At 40.0% G+C, this 21,661-nt stretch overlaps 1 protein-coding gene across 1 annotated transcript in view; it reads right to left on the reverse strand.

The window, feature by feature from the left end:
* The window catches only part of HIBCH (3-hydroxyisobutyryl-CoA hydrolase), an 87,940-nt gene that overhangs the window by 10,084 nt on the left and 56,195 nt on the right, over positions 1-21,661 (reverse strand). The window contains exons 8-11 of the mRNA XM_077829425.1: positions 20,145-20,290; positions 17,995-18,081; positions 15,465-15,523; positions 13,449-13,530 (exon numbers count right to left, since the gene is read on the reverse strand). Of these exons, the coding sequence (XP_077685551.1) occupies positions 13,449-13,530; positions 15,465-15,523; positions 17,995-18,081; positions 20,145-20,290 (374 nt within the window). The remainder of the gene's footprint in view (positions 1-13,448; positions 13,531-15,464; positions 15,524-17,994; positions 18,082-20,144; positions 20,291-21,661) is intronic.

A 21,661-nucleotide genomic window follows, 5' to 3' on the forward strand; every position in this document is an offset into this window, starting at 1 on the left:
CAGTACTACAGCCCCTCTTTCAATGGCGAACAGAAGTCTATCCTGTGAAGACAGGGCTCAGGCACTAAACCAGCAACCTACTCCACACAAGGACCCCTGTGCCCAGGCAGACGCTCACTGTAATCTGAGTTCTATGCAGGCACATATTCCACCCCCAAGGAGTAGTTTGCAGGACTGGGGCTCAAATCTCGACTAATTTGATTTGTCAGTGGACTTCTTGATTCATACTAGGGTAAATTAGAGCAGAATTTGGCCTTTTATATCAGTTCAGTATGAACTATTACACATTTAAGAATTACAGGCACAAGTTAAAAAAACTTCTAAAATTCTGATCATTATTTGCACCATCTATAGCTACAAGAGATCTTGCAGGTAAGCTATGGATACAGTATTTAAATTTCGTTTAGTGCAATGATCAGAATAATTTGGGAATATGTGAGTTGGCCCAACATTTGAGTTTAAAAACATGCATTTCTCCTTATACTTATTTGTAAAGACCAGATAATTGGTATGCACTACTGCCACTAAAAAAAAAGATAGTGTCTTTTTAATTTAAATAAAAAATAATTGCCAGAAGCCTATCACTCATGAGTAACTTTCAATTAAAAAAGGAGTACTTGTGGCACCTTAGAGACTAACAAATTTATTTGAGCATAAGCTTTCGTGAGCTACAGCTCACTTCACGAAAGCTTATGCTCAAATAAATTTGTTAGTCTAAGGTGCCACAAGTACTCCTTTTCTTTTTTCAGAGTAACAGCCGTGTTAGTCTGTATTCGCAAAAAGAACAGGAGGACTTGTGGCACCTTAGAGACTAACCAATTTATTTGAGCATGACCTGTCTTTTTGCGAATACAGACTAACATGGCTGCTACTCTGAAACCTTTCAATTAAAAACAGACCACGTGCCAGATGGATGAAAAAACATAGTTAAGGAATTAGAACTGAGCTCCAAAAATTTCCTTGGAGAAAGGAATGTAAACAAGAATTCTATTTTTTAATTATGACAAATAGGTGATTAATAAGAACATAAGAACGGCCATTCTGGGTCAGACCAATGGTCCATCTAGCCCAGTACTCTGTCTTCCAACAGCGGCCAATGCCAGGTGCTTCAGAGGGAATGAACAGAACAGGTCATCATCAAGTGATCCATCCCCTGTTGCCCATTCCCAGCTTCTGACAAACAGAGGCTAGCGACACCATCCTGGCTAATAACCATTGATGGACCTATCCTCCATTAATTTATCTAGTTCTTTTTTGAACCCTGTTATAATCTTTGCCTTCACAACTTCCTCTGGCAAACAGTTCCACAGGTTGACTGTATTTTTTTAAATCTTAAAACTGAAGGATTTTATGTAAGCATGAATAAATGATCCACACCATTCATACCACAATAGTGTTCTCTGATTTACAAAAGATTGTTTATTACTACAATGGGAAGTGGCAGATGGTAAGATTTACCTATTCATATTATCAATGAGGATATTAAACTCTTAACCCACAGACTGAAATAGCAGATTTCCAGTCATTAACACCAAGGAATTTTCTGCTCCTCACTGCTCTGATTTCTCATTCTCTCTCCCTCCAGATGATAGCCCCTAGAGAGTAATAACCTTGTTTGCCTGTTTACTTATGTCTATGAACTCAACTGCTGTGCAAGCAGTAGATCCTATAATTGTAACTAGTGATTCAAGTTTTATCACAGTTTTGCATGTATCCATCAGCTGGTTTGAAAATAGAGCTCGGGGAAATAGTTTGGAAAAAATACATCCTGGCTTGAACTGATAACTTTCATAATTCCATTAATTATCACAGACCCGTAGCTGCTTTTTTGTACTTTAGCTCCTCTACCTCCCTCCCTCACCCACCCCGACTGCAATTTGCTGCTCTTCAGACCTGTTCAGCGATTCCTAATAAAGCCGCCTTAATTTCCCTTTTTCCCCTTAATTTCCTTTTATCTTCCTGGCCCCATTTCCACATAGGGCCCTTTACCCCTTTGCTCAGTGGCAAACTCTTGTGTGATCTGGAAATCTTTGCTGGGACCAGACCAGATGTTATATTCAAAATTCTGGGCACCTATGAGCTTCCCTGGGTGAAATATGCACAGTGCATCGTGGGGCACCACTGATCAAGGGGAGCACTGAAGCAGGAAAGATTTGAAAACAGCAGTTTACTAAGCTAATGCACACAGAGGCTGCCAAAGAGGCTGGAGGTGGAGAGAGCATTGCTATAAATCGTGCAGGGAATCGAGGAAAGGGAAAGAAAAAGACGCACAAAAGGTGAGTGTAATGCAGAAAAAAGGAGTCACCAATTTATCTATAAATGAACTGATAGTATAAGAGGAAGATCATGTCTGGGGAACAAGATCAAAGAGGAACAAGTTGCATTATGAGGGAGAAATAAGAGAGGCAGATAAGGAAGGGTGTTGCCACTCATTCCATTTTTTAAGGATCATCTTTATTTCAGTGTAGGAGTCCTGCATACTGCAAGTTGGATTTGCAACACCATTAAACATCAGAACTTTATCATCGTACGGTGAGGGAACTAAGGGTAAGGAATGGAGTCCTCCCAAAAATAACAACTGGAATAGCAGCATTGCTCCCTTTCAATCACACAATATAGGTTGCTAAGAAAATTTCTTATATGCACCATAGCATCCAGTTTCTGGGAAGAAGAGGGTTGTTTGTTTGTTTGAGATGAGTGACAGAAGTAGCCCTTTTCCCTCAACTGTAAGGGAGGAAGAAACAAAAGGGTTATTTACAGAGATGAAGAGTTAATTATGTCCTGCAGGGAGAATTGGGAGTGAAAAACCTTACTATATTAAGAGAAACAGGTGACAAAGCTGGGATCCAGAAAGGAACTTAGGCATTGCAACACTGAGGGTCACAGTGCCTAGGAAGTCACAGGAATAACACTGAAATCCACACGGCCAAATTAGGCGCTTAGGCTCCCTAGACAATGAATGGGGAGAGACGGGCACCTTAGAATGCACTCCACAAAGCCAGCACACTAGGTGAGGCTCTGCCTAAGCTAGCCAATGAAATGCCAACGAGAAGAGTGTGTGCTCAGCCCCGCCCCCTACGTCAGAGAGCTGCTGCAGTCCAGGCTGCAGGGAGTACCTATGTCATCTTAGCAATCCACAAATGGGAACCGGCTGTCTGGAGTCAGGCACCTAAGCTGTGTTTGAGCAAGAGAATTAGGCGCCTGCCTCCCTACACATAAAACAACCAGAGGAGGTGGTGGAGCGGCTGCTGCTGCCACCTTATAATTTTTAGCCTCCTCTGGCAGAGGGGGAAATTGAACCTGGGTCTCTTACTTCCCAGGCGAGTGCTCTAACCACTTGGCTAAAAGTTGTGGGAGAGCACGCTCCCACACATCAATTCTGAATGGACCTGCTCTAGTAGGCACGTGCAGAGCCCCCCACAAGATGGGCTCTACAGGCAACTCAGCTGCTGAATGCCTGTCTTCTCCTGGTTTGTGACTCACTCTGGGCTTAGGCAGGAGATAGGTGTCCAGATACCTAAGGGGGGCAACAGTGCATGTGCTTAGCGGCAGAAACATGGGCATGGAGGGAACTTTTATTCTGAAAAACGTAGGCACTGAGTTTAGGCACCTACAGGGCTTGGCAGGAGTTCTGGATCACAGTGGAGCCACTGGGACTAAGGTGCCTAAACCTGATACTTAGGCACCTAGATCTGGGTATAAATAAATAGGGCCTAAGTACCTTTGTGGATCCCACCCAGAGTGTTTGATTAATCTGAGGTTTCCCGTGTTAACTCATTTTAAGTTTAATTGAGCTCAAGGAATCAAGGCTACTCTCCCCTGTATGAATGAGTAATATGTGGCACTTTCTTTCTTCAAACTATTCAACTTTTTCCAAGCTCTTTCTACCCCCAAGTAGCTAAAGCAGTAAATTCCATACTGCTGTATCAGGAAAACAATCTTTGCTGGGTTTCTAAGCCTAAAAAGGAAAGTACTGGTGTCTAATGTGGCACTTCTCTTTAGAATAGAGAGGAGACACTCATTACTGGCTTGCTAAAAGAGAGACCAGTCAACTCTATTAATCTGAGATGAACTCATAAGGTTTCTTTTGGTTGAACTAAGAATGATAAGGAAAAAAAAAAAACCAAAAGGAAAATGCTGCACTATCCAGCAGAGTAAAGGAAAACAATTTAAAGGGAACTGTATGGCTACATTTTTCTGTTGGCCCATCAGGAATTGCTCTTCTGAAATGCTGACGGGACCTCTGGTAATTTGGGTGCAAGAAGCTTCAAGTTTTGGGGAGGGCTGTGTGTGTTTTCTTTTCTGCTTTTATTATTAGCTTGTTACTGTAATCCAATAGGATCTCGTGATGTGGTATATCTCAATCCTGGCTCTGAAAGGGTTAATGTGGGTCTGAAAGGCCAATTAACTCATCTGGCTGCACCTGCAGGGTGGGTCAGGCACTGGGTGATGACTATATAGAAAGGAAGCACAGATGAGAAGGAGGCTGCAGGGAGAGTGGGAAAGAATACTTCAGTTCCTTGTTTGGTGTGAGAGACTGGAGAGACTGGGTGGGTCACAGAGGAAGTTTAGGGGGAGAGTTAGCTCTAGAATCCTCTGCTGAGTAACAAAGGCTGACAAGAGGCAGCAGAGATACAGAGAAGCCAGTGGGGTGGAGCAAGCTCTGGTGGTGAACCCTGATAAGGGGGCAGCACCTGGACTTCCAAGAAGAAAGCCTTGGATGGTGCTCAGCTGAGGAATGGAGATGGATCAAAGGTCAAGTCTGAGGAGGGGAGAAGTGGGTTATGTTTGTACTATTAGTTTAGGATTTTGTTGGGGAATTCCAGAGTAGAGCCCTGTGAGTTCTCGCCCTGAAAAAAGGGTGACCCTAGAGAGGGTGTGAGGAAAAGGCCTGAAAAGAGACTACAAGAGGAAGAAGTCCAGGGAGGCAGTAGAAAGAAGTACGATGAAGCAGCCCTTGGCTTCTAATTATAGGGTCCCTGGACTGGAACCCAGTGTAGTGGGTGGACCTGGGTACCCCAACCAGCTGCCAGTGGAGTTGGTGGTGGGAGGCCACTCATGAGAAGGGAATATGGACAACTGAAAACCTGAGAGAAATGTGTGGGTCCCTGGGCCCCAAGTCAGGCTGAATTCCTTTGATGCACTTTCTGTCACCCTGTAAAGGGTAAGACTAAAGCATGATTTGTCCAGAGGGCTGAGTCACAAGAAGAGTCAGACCACTGGCGGGCCATAGCCAGCATGAGCAGAGGGTACTATAGAGGACATGAAAGGGTGCACCAACAGAGTCCAGCCTTCACAGATCCATACATTAATGGAGGGAATTCCTGAATCCAGAGCGTTGTCCCTCCTTTATCCCTCTCACACATCTAAGTATCTGAACTGTCACAAGTTGGCGTTTGTCTCCTAACTTGACTTTTTTAAAAAAAGTAATCACCCTAATTTTGACAAGGGGTCCCCATAGCCTGTAAGACAAGTTTATAGGACACTAAAATGTTTCAAAACATCTTTTAGAGGGAGCAATGTTGGTCGTGAGGTGTTGCTACAGTGCAATACCACTTCATGAACATCATGACAACACAACACCACTCTCTCATGATGCTGAGGTAAGTTTGTCCTGAAGGACATTTTAAAAAATATCAATTGGCTACAATCAAATGACGGCTCTGACAGTTTTCAGGTTTTGTCATCACTTCTTGATATTGTAGCTCAGGTTGCATAGTGGCCTCATTAAGAGTGCCCATTCGACCATATTCTGATTCAGGAAAGCAGCGGTATTGTATATCAGGACTGCACTGGAAAGAGCTGGATAGCCAGCAGAGCAATTGCCTGCAGTATATCTGGATCACAGCCAGTGCTATTCGTTCCACTTTATTAACACTAAAACAACTCGCATATCAAAGGCCTAACACTTCCAGAATAATATATTCTGCATTTGACTTTCAGTAATGCCTATGGAATAACCATACCCTGCCCACGATACACCATAATAGCTATACATTAATAGATTCTGAGGCCAGAAGGGACCACTGTGATCACGTAATCTGACCTGCCATACAATACAGGCCTTAGAACTCACCCAAAATTATTCCGAGAGCATCTCTTAGAAAAACATCCAATCTTGATTTTTAAAATGGTCACTGATGGAGAATCCACCACAACCCTTATTGTTCCAATGGTTATGACTCTCACTATTAAAAATGTGGGGGGAGTTCTATGGCCTTTGATGTTTGAATAAGTTTAATTATATGTTTGCTAGATTAAAGACACCATTATCAAATATTTGTTCTCCTGGGAGGTACTTACAGACTTTGATCAAGTCACCCTTTAATCTTCTCTTTATTACGCTAATAGACTCAAGGAACTCAGCCTATCTCTGTAAGGCAGGTTTTCTAATCCTTTAATCATTCTCTTGGCTCTTCTCTGAACCCTCTCCAATTTTTCAATATCTTTCTTGAATTGTGGACACCAGCACTGGACAGAGTATTCCAGCAGTGCCCAATACAAAAGTAAAATAACCTTTAGTCCTACTTGAGATTTTCCTGTTTATGCATCCAAAGATCGAATTAGCCTTTTGGCCATAACGTTGCACTGGGAGGCCACATTCAGCTGACTATCCACCATGACCCCCAAATCTTTTTCAGAGTCATTGCTTCCCAGGATAGAGTCCCCCATCCTGTAAGTATGGCCAACATTCTTTGCTCCTAGAAGTACATTTACATTTGGCTGTATTAAAATGCATATTGTTGGCTTGTCTCCAGCTTAAAGTGATCCAGATTACTCTGTAGCGCTGATCTGTCCTCTTTCTTATTTACCACTTTAATTTACCAATATACAAACAACTCACACACAACATTTGTATTTATTCCTGTATACACTGAACAAATTAAAGTTTATCTAAGCTATCTAGACACCAACGGTGAAATCCTGGTTCCACTGAAAAAGATGGCAAAGCCAGGGCAACAGAAATGCACCCAGGGAACTGGAATGACCCTTTGCCAGCTGGGCAAAACTACCAGACAAGGGGCCAAACATCTGCCCCCCGAGGCCTAGTGTCAGATTCACTTTTCTGCTTCTAATATTTAAAAATGCTATTCTGGGTTAGGAGATTTTTATGGCTTCTTCTGTACCTTGTACAATTAGTCACTTGGGGCCTAATCCAATACCCACTGAAGTCAATGGAAGCTTCTGCTGGATACAGGATCTGGCCCATGGCAATTAAGGCATGTAGACATACAGGTGGAGTTGTACAGAAAGCAGTGTCAACAGATACGTTTATAATTGCCTAAAACACTTTAAAAATATTTTTCCTATAACATGTAGCACATACAGAATACTTAATATGATGAGGTAGGGTGATGTAAAGGTTTCATCAACAGTCATTTGGGATGACCTTCAAAATTCACTCATAAGTAATGTAGCCATCCCAAGTTCAGGCCAATAAAACTTATTTAGAATATGTAAACTCCCCTGTAAGTTAATGTCGAGCAGGTTTTTGGTCTATACATTTGTACATACTGTGAACTATTTCAACATTTCTGATCCAGTCTGGATGAGCTATGGTTTAAAAAAAGACTGATTTTTCCCATACAAGTAACTATATCCAGCTATGTTTTCCTGTCTTGTCTGCTGTCTTCGGCTGAGTTTAGTAAAAACATTAATTACACAATTCAAGCACAGAAATATCTGGTAAACTTAATACAGATTTTTTCACTTAAAAAAAAGATCAAACCTGGTTTTGCAGCTTTTTAAAAATACATAGTTTTGGAATTTAGGTCAACAATGACATTATTAAATTATGAAATATTATACAGCTCTTATAAACTATATTGCTCTTTGTACCAGGAACACACTGCCTTGTCTCACTAGATGTTACCCTGTGTTCATATCCTGAATATAAGGTTTCAGCTTTTTCAACTATTTTTGAAGACCACTTGAGTCAATTCCTAGCCCAAAAGAGAGAAGTTTATTGAGCTACCAGTTTAGATCCAGTAAGCATAAGTCATAATGATTAAATGTCTTTTAGGCACATATTTTCAATTAAATACCTATGCTGTTGTTTAGTATTTGACAAAACCATATACTCTATATAGTCAAAATTTCTTAATAGCGAAGATGACCATGACTGACATTTATATAGTCCTTTCATCTAGAGAATCCCAAAGCATTTTACAAACTACGGTACTGTGATAGGGTGCATATCTCACATTGGCACTAACATTAAGGTTAATGAGAGCTTCAGAACTCCACTAACCTACCTGTTGGCACCTGAACAGATGTTAGAAAGGTTGGTTCGAAGGGTCACCTGGAAAGGAGTCAAGTTTCCTTAAAAAGACAGAATGCTCAGCTAGAGACAGACTCAGAAAAGATGAGGCTGAGAGTTCTTGCACTGTGGGAATGGTTTGATAGAAGTAAGAAGCAAAGTATCTGGGAAGCCTCCAGAAGGACTCACGTTCGAGCCTGGGTAAGATGGAAGTGGTTTAAGTTTGTACTTTTGGTTTGGGACTTGTTGGAGATCTCCATGGAAGAATCCTGTAAAGTTATGAAGTATGAAACCTCTGAGGGTATGTCTAACTGCAATTAGACACCCGTGGCTACCTCAGCCTGTCAACAGGCCTTTTCTACAGCTCCTTCCTGGGCCCACTGTGTACCTGTATTTTTCTGAGACTCTCAGGGTACATCTGCACTGCAATTAGACCAGGGCTGATCCATGCCAGCTGACTTGAGCTCAGACTGAAGCAGGGATGTTTAACTGCAGTATAGACTTCTGGGCTCAGGCTGCAGTCTGAGCTCTGGGACCCCCCCCGACCCCAGGTCCTAGAGCCTGGGCTCCGGCTTGAGCCTGGAAGTCTACACTGAAATTAAACAACGCTGCTGTCGAAGCCCTGTGAGCCCAAGTCAGCTGGCACAGGCCAGCCGTGGGTGTCTAATTACAGCATAGACATACCCTGAGAGTCTGAGAAAAAGACAGGTACACAGCAGGCCCAAGAAGGAGCCATCGGAAAGGCCTGTTGACAGGCTGAGGTAGGAGGAAGTGCAGAGAAGGTAGCACAAGGTGGGTCTGAATAGACAAACTTTATCTTTTCACTATAGGGTCCCTGGGCTAATACTCAGAGAAGTGGGAGGACCTAAGTTCCCCCACCAGTCACCAGAGAAGGTGGAGTGAACTTCCCCCTCGTATAAGGGGATGAGAACTCGTGAAAGCCCTGTGGATAAGAGGATGTAAGGACCTGGGGGACAAGAAGATTTAAGGACCCTGGGACCCAGAGTCAAGGGCTGAAAATCTGATATAAGGTTGTTGGACTTTTGTTACTCTGGAAGGGGTGGACCTAAAATGTGACCTGGCTGGACGGCCAAGTCATGAGAAAAGAGACCCGCACAGGACCAGACTGAACATCGGCAGGAGACACACCATGCCACAGCAGAAAGAGCAGCTACACCACATTCAGCCACGAGGGGAGCACACCAGCAGCGATTCCACCCTTCCACAGGTAGCAGTTCTGCAAACACTTAATACAAGTAAAGTTACTTGTGCGCATAAGTGCTTGCAACACACGGCTCTATTTTATATCATCTGTCCAAAGCGACATATGGGAGAATGAAATGCCATCATGTATAGGGTGAAGTGAGACTACACTGGTTATCAGTTCACAACAGTAGACATAAGAGTTTAGATCAGGAAATGAAGAAGAGTAACATATCCAAACGATACTAAAAGGGCAATCAGAGCTATGCAGAACTGATTACTCAAACTGGAATCTGGCCAGGATACGGGGGTTATGATATTGCTTGGTATTTTTGAAGTATGTGTGCTTTTAACAAGCGAAATGTAAATGAACATCTTCTAAAGTATCTGAAATGTTTTTATAAGGGACTTTGAGTCATTTTTGCAGACTAGAAATGAAGTAGGAATTTTGAGAAGCCAGCTCAGGAGAGGGCATCATTGCACCAGCTTTCCAACCACTGTCCCAGCAGCTGCCATGTCCATTGTTTCTTCCTTTTGTTTGGCTCTTCTTACCTTTCTAACCTGCCTTTCACTGGTTACCAGGTAACTCTGGCTGAGTTGCTGTGAATATATATTGAAATGTGACTGCTGTCTTAGTTTTTGTTTTTAAAGTATGGTTTCTCCCTGACCCATTTCCAGTATTTTAAAGGAGGAAGGAAAGCAACAACTATTGAAATTTTAAAGTTTCTACAGAACTCATTAACAAGCAGCCAAGAGGGGGCACCAGGGTAAAAATATTACATACAAATAGGATTCAGTTTGCCAAAAGTAATTAATGCATCAGGTAAACTACAGGCATCTATCACTCTGGCTATTGCTGTTGGTGACAATTTCACTCTAAAACCTCTCATCCCTCTACCCTGCAGACAAGCTTTCTATTCTTCAACAACATGGTAGTGGCAACGTAATTTTCCCCACAATGTATCACCACTGTGCCACCATTCTGACCTGGAGATATCACCCTCCTTGAGGAAAAAATGATCATATGCACATTCAATCCTTGGCCTCTAAGCTGCGTCTGCCAGTCAAGGTACCAGTTAATGGCAGCAGAAGTGGTACTTTAAGATGTCTATAATACTTAGAAATTGACTCATTTCACACAGGCCACCAAACAGCCATCAGATGTTAACGACTTTTGGTCATAATTTTCCTGGGCTGGATTTGAATGACTCTATTTTATTACCAATTCCCCGAGCTATTCAGTCTTTCAAAATCTCTATTTCTGACCCAGGCGTGACACTGGAATCGCACTGCCTGTAACCTCAGAAGCCCCAAAGCCAGTCATGTTCACAAGAGGCTTTCACACTGGAGTTACTCTAAAACAGTGGAGACCACATACTTCAGTCTTTTTTTTTTTTTTAAACTTTTTAATCCAAGAGAATGGGTAACTATATCTGTAAACTCATTGCAGTGAAAAATAAATGGCAGATTGCATGGGATGCCTCCTTAAACCTCTAAGCAGCACACTAGTTAGTTGATTTTAAAGTGGGTCCAGATAATTTACCCTGGATTCAATCTACAGCCAGGAATTTCTAAATATCAGGAATGTTTTTCAAAAGTATCAAATTAATGTTTTATCTGTGAATCATCTCATCACTCTTCCTTTTGCAACAAATATTTATACTATAATTCTGTTACATCTTTGAATTTTGCAGTTAGTGACACCACAATTGGAATTCTAGTCAATTTAAAAAAAAAAAAGGTTAAAAGTAGTTTCAGGTAGAATATGGGTCCCCTAGTTCCCCCTAGGGAATGTTTGTGGTCTTACCATTTTCCAGTTGTTAAAAATGTTTCTTGTTCCTGTGGCTGTGTGAAAGACTGACAAAAGCAAAAAGGGAAACAAAGGCCCTGATCCTCTGGACACTTACTAGTGGGCACAAGGCTTCTACTGTAATTCAATTGAAATAAAGGGATTATTCACAGTAATAAACACTAAATCTTATAAAGTATTTGCAGGATTCATAGGTTCCAAGGCCAGAAGGGACCATCATAATCACCTACTCTGAACTGCTGTATAACACAGGCTATAGACCATCACCTAGTAACTACTGTATCAAGCCTGAGGAACAAGAATCACCCATTAACCAACCATAGAGGGGAAACAGTATCATCTACTACATACCAAGTGCTATTAAATGCACAAACGAATGGAAGAAACAGATGGGGGAAAAAAATTTTTAAAGGCACAGGGCCTTTGCTTACTCATACATAGGCTCTTCTTGAAGACACAGATGATACTGCATCAGTTAACCTAAAAGATGTGAAACAAATGTAATCTCCACAATCATAAGGACTGAGAACTTAAATTTTGGCTTTAAATAGGTCAGATTCTGCAGCAAGGGGGTGAATTCTGCAGCAAATCTGGTAGTTATGGGATCGTGGAATATACAGGGCCTGGATAGTGACTATAAACCAATAAGAAAGCACTTCTAGTCTTTATAATGTGAACTGTATTTTGAACGCACAAAACATTGTAACGTCCTTTATACACTATCTTCTCTGTCAAACAATTCCACTAGATTTCATTATTTTTATAGTGCCATAACTATACACTTAGAAAAAGCCATAGTTAAATAATCTTCGATGGTCTGTCAGCCTCCACAAAAGTTAATTTTATCATCAGCGTGAGGTTAAACATAGCTCTACAATGATATTGTAAAAGGGGTTTACAATATCCCATTGCAGTTCAGCAGATTATAAATACAACTGAGTGGGCTGATCTATTTTAGGTATCTATCTTATATGGCCCCACCACTATAGTATCTAAACACCTCGTAATCTTTATTGTGTTTATCCTTACAACATACCTGATTGATCTATTTTACTACACAACATTAAACAAACTTTTTCTTTTAAATACTGAGCATAATGCTTGCTGTGCAGGTGGCTTCTAAAATTCCCTTTTTTTAGAGATATGTTTATCTTAATTCACATTTCTTTGTGAAGAAGATTGTCAATATAATCTGTGAGAATGCAAAAATATTACCATGGTCAACATTTTGACTGTCCACAAAAACCCTAGACTGGCCAAATGCTTATTGGTTACAACCTGTGAGGCTCCTAAAATATAATTTATAGATTCCAAGGCCAGAAGGGACCATTGTGATCTTCTAGTCTGACCTCAGTGATTACAGATAATTACATCTGTGTTACCTCAGGTACATTCTTTGATAATTTTAATTTATTTCCAGTCTGCCTAGGAAAGTTAATGATACTGTTATGTCTTATACTGTAAGTTCACGGGAGGGTGAGAAGAATACATGTTATACATTTGTACAAGAGCAGCATTTCTTCCTGTAGCTATAATCCTGCATTAGTATGAAAGCTTTCCTTGAGAAATGCATGAATTCAACCCAATATTAAGCAATGTTTTAATAGACCCTGGGAAAATTTTTCACAGGTCAGCAAAGTAAATCTACTTGAGACTAATAAAAAGACAGAAAATTCAAAGATTCCATATGACAAAATACATGAAGAGACATTACTTTTTTCTGAGTACTGGAGTCTGAAATGTGCCACTGAATTAATTTAGAAAACACTGAGTTTGGCACAATTTTTACATATCATTTCAGAGCAACAAAAGGAAAAGTACAAAGAGAACCTCCATTACCACCAAAACTTTGATTATGACGGGAGAGGAGGTGTGTGTGTGTGTGGTCAGGAGTAGATATGAAGTAAAATTTGTGCGGCGTAAGACTGTTTTACAATAAATATGAAGACTTAGGTTCTGATCCTACAGTTACGAGTGTGTGTAGTCCTACTGACTAAATCCTAAAGGACTAAGGATTGGATCTGAAGGGCCTGAGCCTGCTATCACACCAACTTTACACCAGTGTAACTCCACTGACCTTAATGCAGTTGCTCCAGACTTACACAAGTTTCACTGAGACCAGAATCAATCCTTAAGACTTAATTATTAAGGTAAAAATGTATAACTAAACATTACCTCTAGCTGCTTAAGAGCAAAAGGAGAACCATCCTGCTTCAAATTTTGAATGATTTCCTCCATGCAGCTTGCTGAAAACAGACTAAAAAAAACAAGAAAAGCCTCATATGACTAAATGTGTTATCTGATTCCACCCTCCTTCCTGCCTGGAAAGTAATGAGAACTCACAGACATTAAAAACAGAACAGCTTAACTAGACCATCAGCCTGATTCTCTATACTATCTCATCTTAATTACTGCAACATCCTTTTCCCTGGCCTTGACAAATAAAATTTTGCTCTTCTCATATCCATTCAGAATGCAGCAGCAACGGTCATTTTCTTAGCGCATCATTTTGACCATGTCACCCTCTCTTTGCATCCCTCCATGGGCTCCCTCACTTTATCATAACAAATATAAGTTACTTGTCCTCATTTTCAAGGCCCTTTATGATCCATCATCTCTCATTCAGTGCTGAAAGGACAGCTCCCGCCTCTAATCACCCACTTGTAAAATATTAAAATAAGCACCTTTGTGCTTTCTTCTGTGCTCTGCTTCACACTTGGGAGAAGCTACCTGTAAACATCCACAAAACTAACTACAGTAGCACCTCAGAGTTACAAACATCTTGGGAATGGAGGTGGTTCGTAACTCTGAAATGTTCATAACTCCGAACAAAATGTTATGGTGGTTTTTTTCAAAAGTTTAAAACTGAATATTGACTTAATACAGCTTTGAAACTTTACTATGCAGGAGAAAAATGCTGCTTTTAACCATCTTAATTTAAATGAAACAAGCACACAAACAGTTTCTTTATCCTGTCAAATCTTTTTTTAAACTTTCTCTTTATTTTTTTAGTAGTTTATGTTTAACACAGTATGGTTCTGTACAATACTTGAGGTTTTTTTTGTCTCCACTAACTGATCGTGTACTTCCGGTTCCAAAAGAGGTGTGTGGTTGACTGGTCAGTTCATAACTCTGAGGTTCTACTGTAATTATCTTCCTTCAAAACCCTCCTTAAAACTCTCCTTTTTTGTGAAGCCTACAAAAAACTTGACAACTGCTATCATGCTGACCAATGCTGGTTCACTGTTTCCTTGTGCTCCCCCATCAGTCTCTCCGTAACCATCTGTTGTCTCTTCTCTTATACTTAGATTGTAAGCTCTTTCGGGCAGGGACTCCCTTTTTATTCTGTGTTTGTGTCGTACCTAGTGCAGCGGGGCCGTGATCTATGAATGGGGCTCCTAGGTGCCATGGTAGTACAAATAATAAACAACACAATATTCTCTCCTGCTTTGTTCAAACTACTTTTAAATATACTGATGAGGTTTCCTCCATTTCCCTTTCAAGACTATTTCACATTCAAATAAACCTCAGTTGGGAATACTGATATTAATTCTAAAACTTCTACTTTTGTTTTATGTATGTATTTATAATCCCTATGGTATCAATTTCATTCTGACTGCTGTTTGCACTCATAAAATATCTGTAAAGAACTATATCATCTCAGTTATTCAAGATATCCATATATTATTATTTCAGCTTCTCCTCAAATCTATCCTACAAGGCTTAGTTTTTTGTTAGTGGTGTTCCCTGATTTCCATCCATCAACCTCTTTCTGGTACCCAGCTGCACAAAACCGGTCACAGATGTAGCTTCATCTCAATACCCAAAGAATTACATACATATTCTGTCCCTTGCCCCCCAAAACCCTAAATTCCAATTTTCAAGTGTCTTTGTTTTTAGTGTGTTATAGGGCAGTTATGTACAAGAGTGACAAGCTGACAAACAAGGGACTTAATGACTATAGCAATGTTCATCAAAAGTTACTTTTATCACTGAATCAGCCAAGAACACCTGTAATATGTAGAAGACCATGGGTAAGTAATAAGTCTACAAGGTCAAGAACCCTACAAAAACAGATGTTCAGACCAGGCTCTAGCCTTTTCTATTACATAACCTGTTAAATCCAGTAAACATTAAAATTAATGCAAATCTTCCACCCAAAAGAGGTAAGAGGAAAGAATGATTGCGTACCTGTTAATCTTGTCCATATGTTCATCAAGTACGAACTGCTTCTCTTGATCAATTTTGCACTATTTAAAAGAAAATACATCTTTCACTTGGTTCTGTCTCAGCCTATTTGAAAACTTTAAAAGCCCATCACTGGTACTGAAATACTATATTGATTTGCACTACAGAAAAGCTTACGCAGATAGCTCAGTTAATGCTGATTGCCATGGTTAATCAAACAGTATTTTACAGTACATACAAATTTGTCATTGTGTGTTGAATACTTTAAAGTTTTTATCTCATGATGCAGTTAGTTACGAGCTATCAGATAGCTCAAAGATGTTTTGTCAATATTTGTCAGTAACAGATACAGAGAGAGATGATTTAGATACACTTTCAGAGTTCTCTGGGGAACAGTAAGGAAAGGGAAGTAAAGCTGTAATATGAGAGATGTGTAGTTTTCGTAAACATTTTTGTACAATGGTTATTTCCATTTTAATATTAGAGATCCATATCTAACTGGAAGGTATGTACAGATTTTCTTTTAATATATATCCATTTATAAGCGGGGAGGAGGAGGGAAGCAGTAGCAGCTGTTAGCTGCTGAGTTTTTTGGGTGATTTTTTTTTAAAGAAACTTAGTACGATGGAATTTATTGGCTGATCCCAATTAATTTTATTTTCTCTTTAAGTCTTATAAGAATAAAACTTTTCTCCTCTTTTGTGCTTGCTTCGTTGTTTTGGTTTACAGTATTAATGTTGGGACATCTTCTGAACTTGTAAGATAATCAGGTATGCTTGCATCAATAAATATACAATCTTCTACGAAGATAACACCTTACCAGCAACAATAAAATTATTTATAACCCATCCAATCTTCATAGAAGTACCAGGGCCTCTTTCTAGTCCTTTTGTTTATATTTATAAAATGTTTACACATACACAATTAGAAGACACAACAATTCTGGTTAATTGGTTCACATTAACTGCTGGTATTGACTGACTGCCAGCAGCTGGGACTGCATGATGGGGTGTGTTAGAACTGGAGCTCATGACAAATGTTTTAGACCTGCTAGCACTAGGGGGCTTAGGATACAAACTGATGTTTCACTGACACTAGCTGCAGCTCAAACAGGTTCCTTGTCACTTCTATTCCAATGACTGCCAAAGTGCAGCTTCCATTCCTTTAACTCTCAGCTTGCACTGTACTTTATAGCAACATATTCTATCTCTTGGCTTATAGTTTCCATTTTATCAAAGATATTCAGTGGCGTTAGATACATTAATTTATTCCAATTATTTTTCCACTCAGTGCTTATACAAGAACCTAATAATTCTAACTGGGAAATAGTGGATACTAATCTCATTCTAAAACCAAACAATCTCGGAGGCATACATGGGATGAAGGAACAAAATTAAGCCTCTGTTAGCACCAGGGCTTTTTTCTTTTGGAATAAGTACTGTGAAGCTTACTAGAGTGGCTACATGCCTATTGTACAAACTGAGTGCAAATTATCTAAAACCTTTTGATACATGCATGCAACGTGTTACAAGGAAATCTGACATTTTCTACCTGTTTGATATGAAGTTAAATTCACTGCCAAAGAATTATGAATTCACAGAGAGAATTATGAATTTGCGCTTTGGAAAATAAGTAATCTTTCTCTGAAAATGTAAAACTAGCAATAATTAGTTACTTTAATTTAAAGCATTGCTTTAACATTCCAAATGCATTTCACTAGAGCCTATCTAGAGCCTGATCCTGTTAACATATACTATGCTTGGTAGTATTTGCCAAATTGGGCCTCAAAAGTTAAAGGGACATCATTAATCGCTGAAGTCTGGGCTCAAAATTTAGACTCTGCCAATGACTTTAAAGGAAATAAGGATGAAATTCATATTAAGCCAGAGTAAAATGGTTTCATGCAGGTAAAGTGGGAATGGCACAGGTGGGAAGGCAAAACCCACCCCAAACTGAGGGATATGTCATGGCATTAAAATGAATGGGAGTCCCTCACAATTCCTAGTTTGGTCTTTAGGCTGTAATAGCAGTTTCGGTGTCACGTGGTAGGATGTCAGAACCACTGAATCCACATAATTCCAGATTGCGTGGCCACTTCCCCTGCACCCAGTGCCTCCCTCAGTGCTAGTCTCATTCTGTCAGTGGCTGTCCCCAGGCGCTGAACATCAAAACTGAAAAACAATGAATAGTAATAGCTAGCACTTACTTAGAAATTTACATGTTCAGCACCACTGTGCCAGTGGATGAGAACCACCAAATAAAACTGACTAGTCTAACTTCATTGTCCAAATCGAAAGAAATGCAAAAAGTAGTGAAAAGTAAATTAGATTTTTAAAATTATTTCAATTTTAATCACTTATTTAATGTTAATATATAAATTATTAACATCTTGCAGTAGTGTGTAGAGGCTGGGAATCCATTCTGTAGGGTGCTACACAAACATACAGCAAATGATAGTTATGTAAATAAGATTATTTAACTTTAAAGTTGCCCCTTTAATAAAGTTTGAGATTGTAGCTAGCCAGCAGATTACCTTCATGTGATATGAGTTCAGTACATCGGCAACATTTTCTTTAGAAGGAGATTTTAGTGCTATCAAATCTTCCTCTAGTGCAGGCAGCTACCAAAAAAAAAAAAGCAAATTAAAATAATAGGGGAATAAAATGTATTTCCAGCTAGATTATTTTAACAGTTATGGATTAAAGACTTTTGACCTGATTTAAAGAGGTGATAAGCAGACAATGGGAGCAGCAGATGCTCAGCACTTCTGAAAACTGAGCAGTCTGGACTGAATGACACCTTTGGAGATCAGTACAGAGGGCCTCTTCCTAAGCAGAACCTCTGTGTGGTGGGGCAGAGAGCCACCCATACCCCTACCTATCATGAAAGAGTTAAAGAACTGCTGTGGTCACAATCAGCCCTAAACTGCTGCATCTGTGCAGCTTCTCAGGCCTGGGGATGAGCCCTTAAAAGGGAAGAACTCAGGCCAGCTGGGGGTGGTGCTCTGAAACAATCAGATCTAGAGTTCTCAGACCAGAGTTCTAGGCTATGTGTTAAAGAACAGAGCACTACCATCCTGAGACCACTGAGAAAAGAAGATGAGTTGGTTTTGTTGTTGAAACTCCCAGTTCTAACTCTTGACTTTTAGCTGCATAGGAGGATGGGAACTGAGATTTTCTGTGGATCCTGAAAGTCTGCTTCCCCTCCTCTTCATGAAGAAGAGGGTCTCCTACCTGGAGAGTCTAAAAGCTATTTTCTTCTCTGTATGGACTATTTTACAACCCCCTGGAAGGAGGTGCACATGCTATGATGTACAGTTGGAGGACTATAATTCAGACCACAGGACTGCTGTTGCTCACAGAACAACATATAAGGTAAGGGAGGTGTCCACCTCCACCTCATGGGGTGACCTTGAGGCATAATCTTTTATACACTGAGACCTGTGGATGAAGCAGGCAAACAATAACTCACAGAGCTTGAGAGGGTACTGGGAGTCCTGGTGCTGTGCTATACTTCAAAGATAGTGTAGCGTTTCATAGCCTAGGCACCTAGTTAACTCTGACAGCGCAAATGAGAAGGTGGAGTCAAGGCCTTGCACCCTCTTGATACGCTTCAGAAAAGATACTGTCAGTAGCTGAACTAGCCCTATGGGGTCCTTCTTCCTGAGTGCAAAGAGTGTCACTGTGCAGAGGTGGGGAGGAAGAGAGTACAGGGAAAGCTGGTTATTTTCTCTTGCCCACTTAACCCATCCATGCAAGGGATAGGCACAATCTCATGCTATGACTTTACCAAATGAGTTGATGATTTAGATCTCTCCCCAGCCAATTTTTTAAGGCCCCCATCCTGTAAACACTCAGGAATCTAACTTGCACATTAGTAATTTCCATTGGCTTCACTGAAATTGTTAATGTGTGAGAAGATAATCAGCATGTAAAGTGTCTGTGGGATCTAGACATACATATGTTACTGGGAAAGAGAGCTAAAGATGCAGTTTTGACTGTGACTTGATTTCTTCCCTGTGTTTTGACCACCTAGCAGCTCATCTCCAAGTGGAATCTGGAGTCAGTGGCTGCCTTAAGTGCTATCACCTAGACTCATACTTGGCTCTCATGAGGACTCAGGTGTGGGCTTGGACTAGTTTTTGATCGGCTGCCCATTTGCAAGCATTAGTAGATTCTTTCAATAGATGCTTCTAGTAAACTGAAGTTTTCACAACTGGCTACCACAATCCAGTGCTGAACATAACTCAGTTACTTTCAGTAGCAAAATATCAATTTAATGTTTTGTAAATAAGAACAGGTGCCTAATACATGCTGAGCACCCAATTACCACTGGCTTCATTGGGAGCTGGCAATGCTCAGTGCCTCCTGTGAGCCAGGCTGCTTGAGTTGAGTATGTTTCTGGACCATGAGATCTGCCTGAGTTTGAGAGGAGTACAGTTACCGCAGGCAAGACTCCATCTCACTGGAGGCAGGAGGGTAAAATGGTGGTTCATGGTCCTGGACACCCTGAGAAAGTGTAATACTCATATTGCATCAATGGGGTTGATGCTCTTGAGAGGCTAAATTTAATTACATAATTAAAAATCAGTTTAATCTGTGATATCTGCACAAAGAAGAAATTCAACTTCAAGTAAATCTAACACTTTAACCTATTATCGAAGGTAGTGATTGACAGATTTACCTTTTCTGATTCTACAAAATGTGTAGCAATTCCTGCTTTTTGCAAATCTCTTCCTTTCAGTCTAAATCCTGTAAGAGCAAGGTAATAGCCAATCTTTCCTGAAAGTCTTGGCAAGAAGTAGCCTCCACCTACATCAGGAAAAAGGCCTGTAATTGAAGAAAACAAGAAATGTGAAGGAAAGGTCGAAAAAAATTTACTATCATAACAGCCATTTAACACACAACTCACTGCACACTTTCAGCCTTCCTCCCACTCTCACCTCCATGTTTCTACATAGCCCGTTAGCCTGTACCAGCCCTCTTTGACTTGGTCTGCCAATCCTCTACCCTCTTATCCAAGCCTCTCCCTAAAGTGCACTTCTTCCACAATGCCCTCAAATTCTAGTCCTCCCTCTGGCAAGTATTCACAACAGACAAGCCAGATATCAGTGCTCATTCCCAAGCTTTTCATGAGAAGAACTTTCTCTTTATATATATATAAAAAGAGAACTTTATATATATCTGTAAAACACTTAGCATCATGTTGCCGAATTAGCACAAAGAAAAAGATAGTAATTTGTTGCAAATCAAAAGTGGAAGCTAATCTTTCTCTCCAACTTCATAGTTCATTGAATCTATTAAAATATATAATAAACTCCCACATAGCAAATAATAGTCTTTTTAAGGAAAAGTCATGAATGTTTTGAGACCCCAAAGACTAGTCCTGGGCACCTTTAGAGAAGACCACAACTAACCTGCATTTGGAGGTGGGAGGGGAGGGGGGAATCTCAGCCTTCATGATTAGTACATTTTGAAAGTTTTGTAAGTTCAAAGGCAATGGGTAGAAACTTATTTATTTTAAAAGTAAACAATGAAAGTCCAAGAATCACATTAATATTAAAGAGTTCCGAAAGGACAGATCCTTGGGCTTGTCAAAGGCAAATATATAAGTTTTGTGGTCCCCAAAAGCAACCCTTAATTTTTTTTACATTTCCCATTACATATTTACACTAATATAATGGTCAAATATTTGATTTTTCTATCCTGTAATGTGTTACTTTGCTTCAAAAATTATGTTCACAAAGAAAATTATACTTTTGATTTTTAATTTTTTTTACTTTTAATTTTTTACAAAATCAATTTCCAATGGCAATTGAGACAAAATTGCAGCTGGAAATATTCACAATAATTTTTCGGCTCATTAGCCAACATCACCAACACAAACCCAATGGCACTGCAAAGTTTCCTACCAATAACCCACTGTTAAAGTCCACAAGCTACTGCATTCTTCTTTAGGCAAGGAGAGCAATAATGGAGAGGATTTGCTCCCATTTAGGAACATAATTTTACAGCTGCCATGGGGTGGGGGGGGTAAGGTCTCTGATAAGATCATCCTTTTCATAATGACTTCACAGTGTAATAGGGTATATTAATAAGAACTCCATGTTACAGATGATAGGCAGAAGCTCTTAAAATCTCTAAAAAATGATTCCCCTTGATTGGCTCAAGTCATGGAATTTTCATTTAATGTGAATGGGG

This window comes from Eretmochelys imbricata, chromosome 11, assembly GCF_965152235.1.
Source record: "Eretmochelys imbricata isolate rEreImb1 chromosome 11, rEreImb1.hap1, whole genome shotgun sequence".
NCBI classification, from domain to species: Eukaryota; Metazoa; Chordata; order Testudines; family Cheloniidae; genus Eretmochelys; species Eretmochelys imbricata.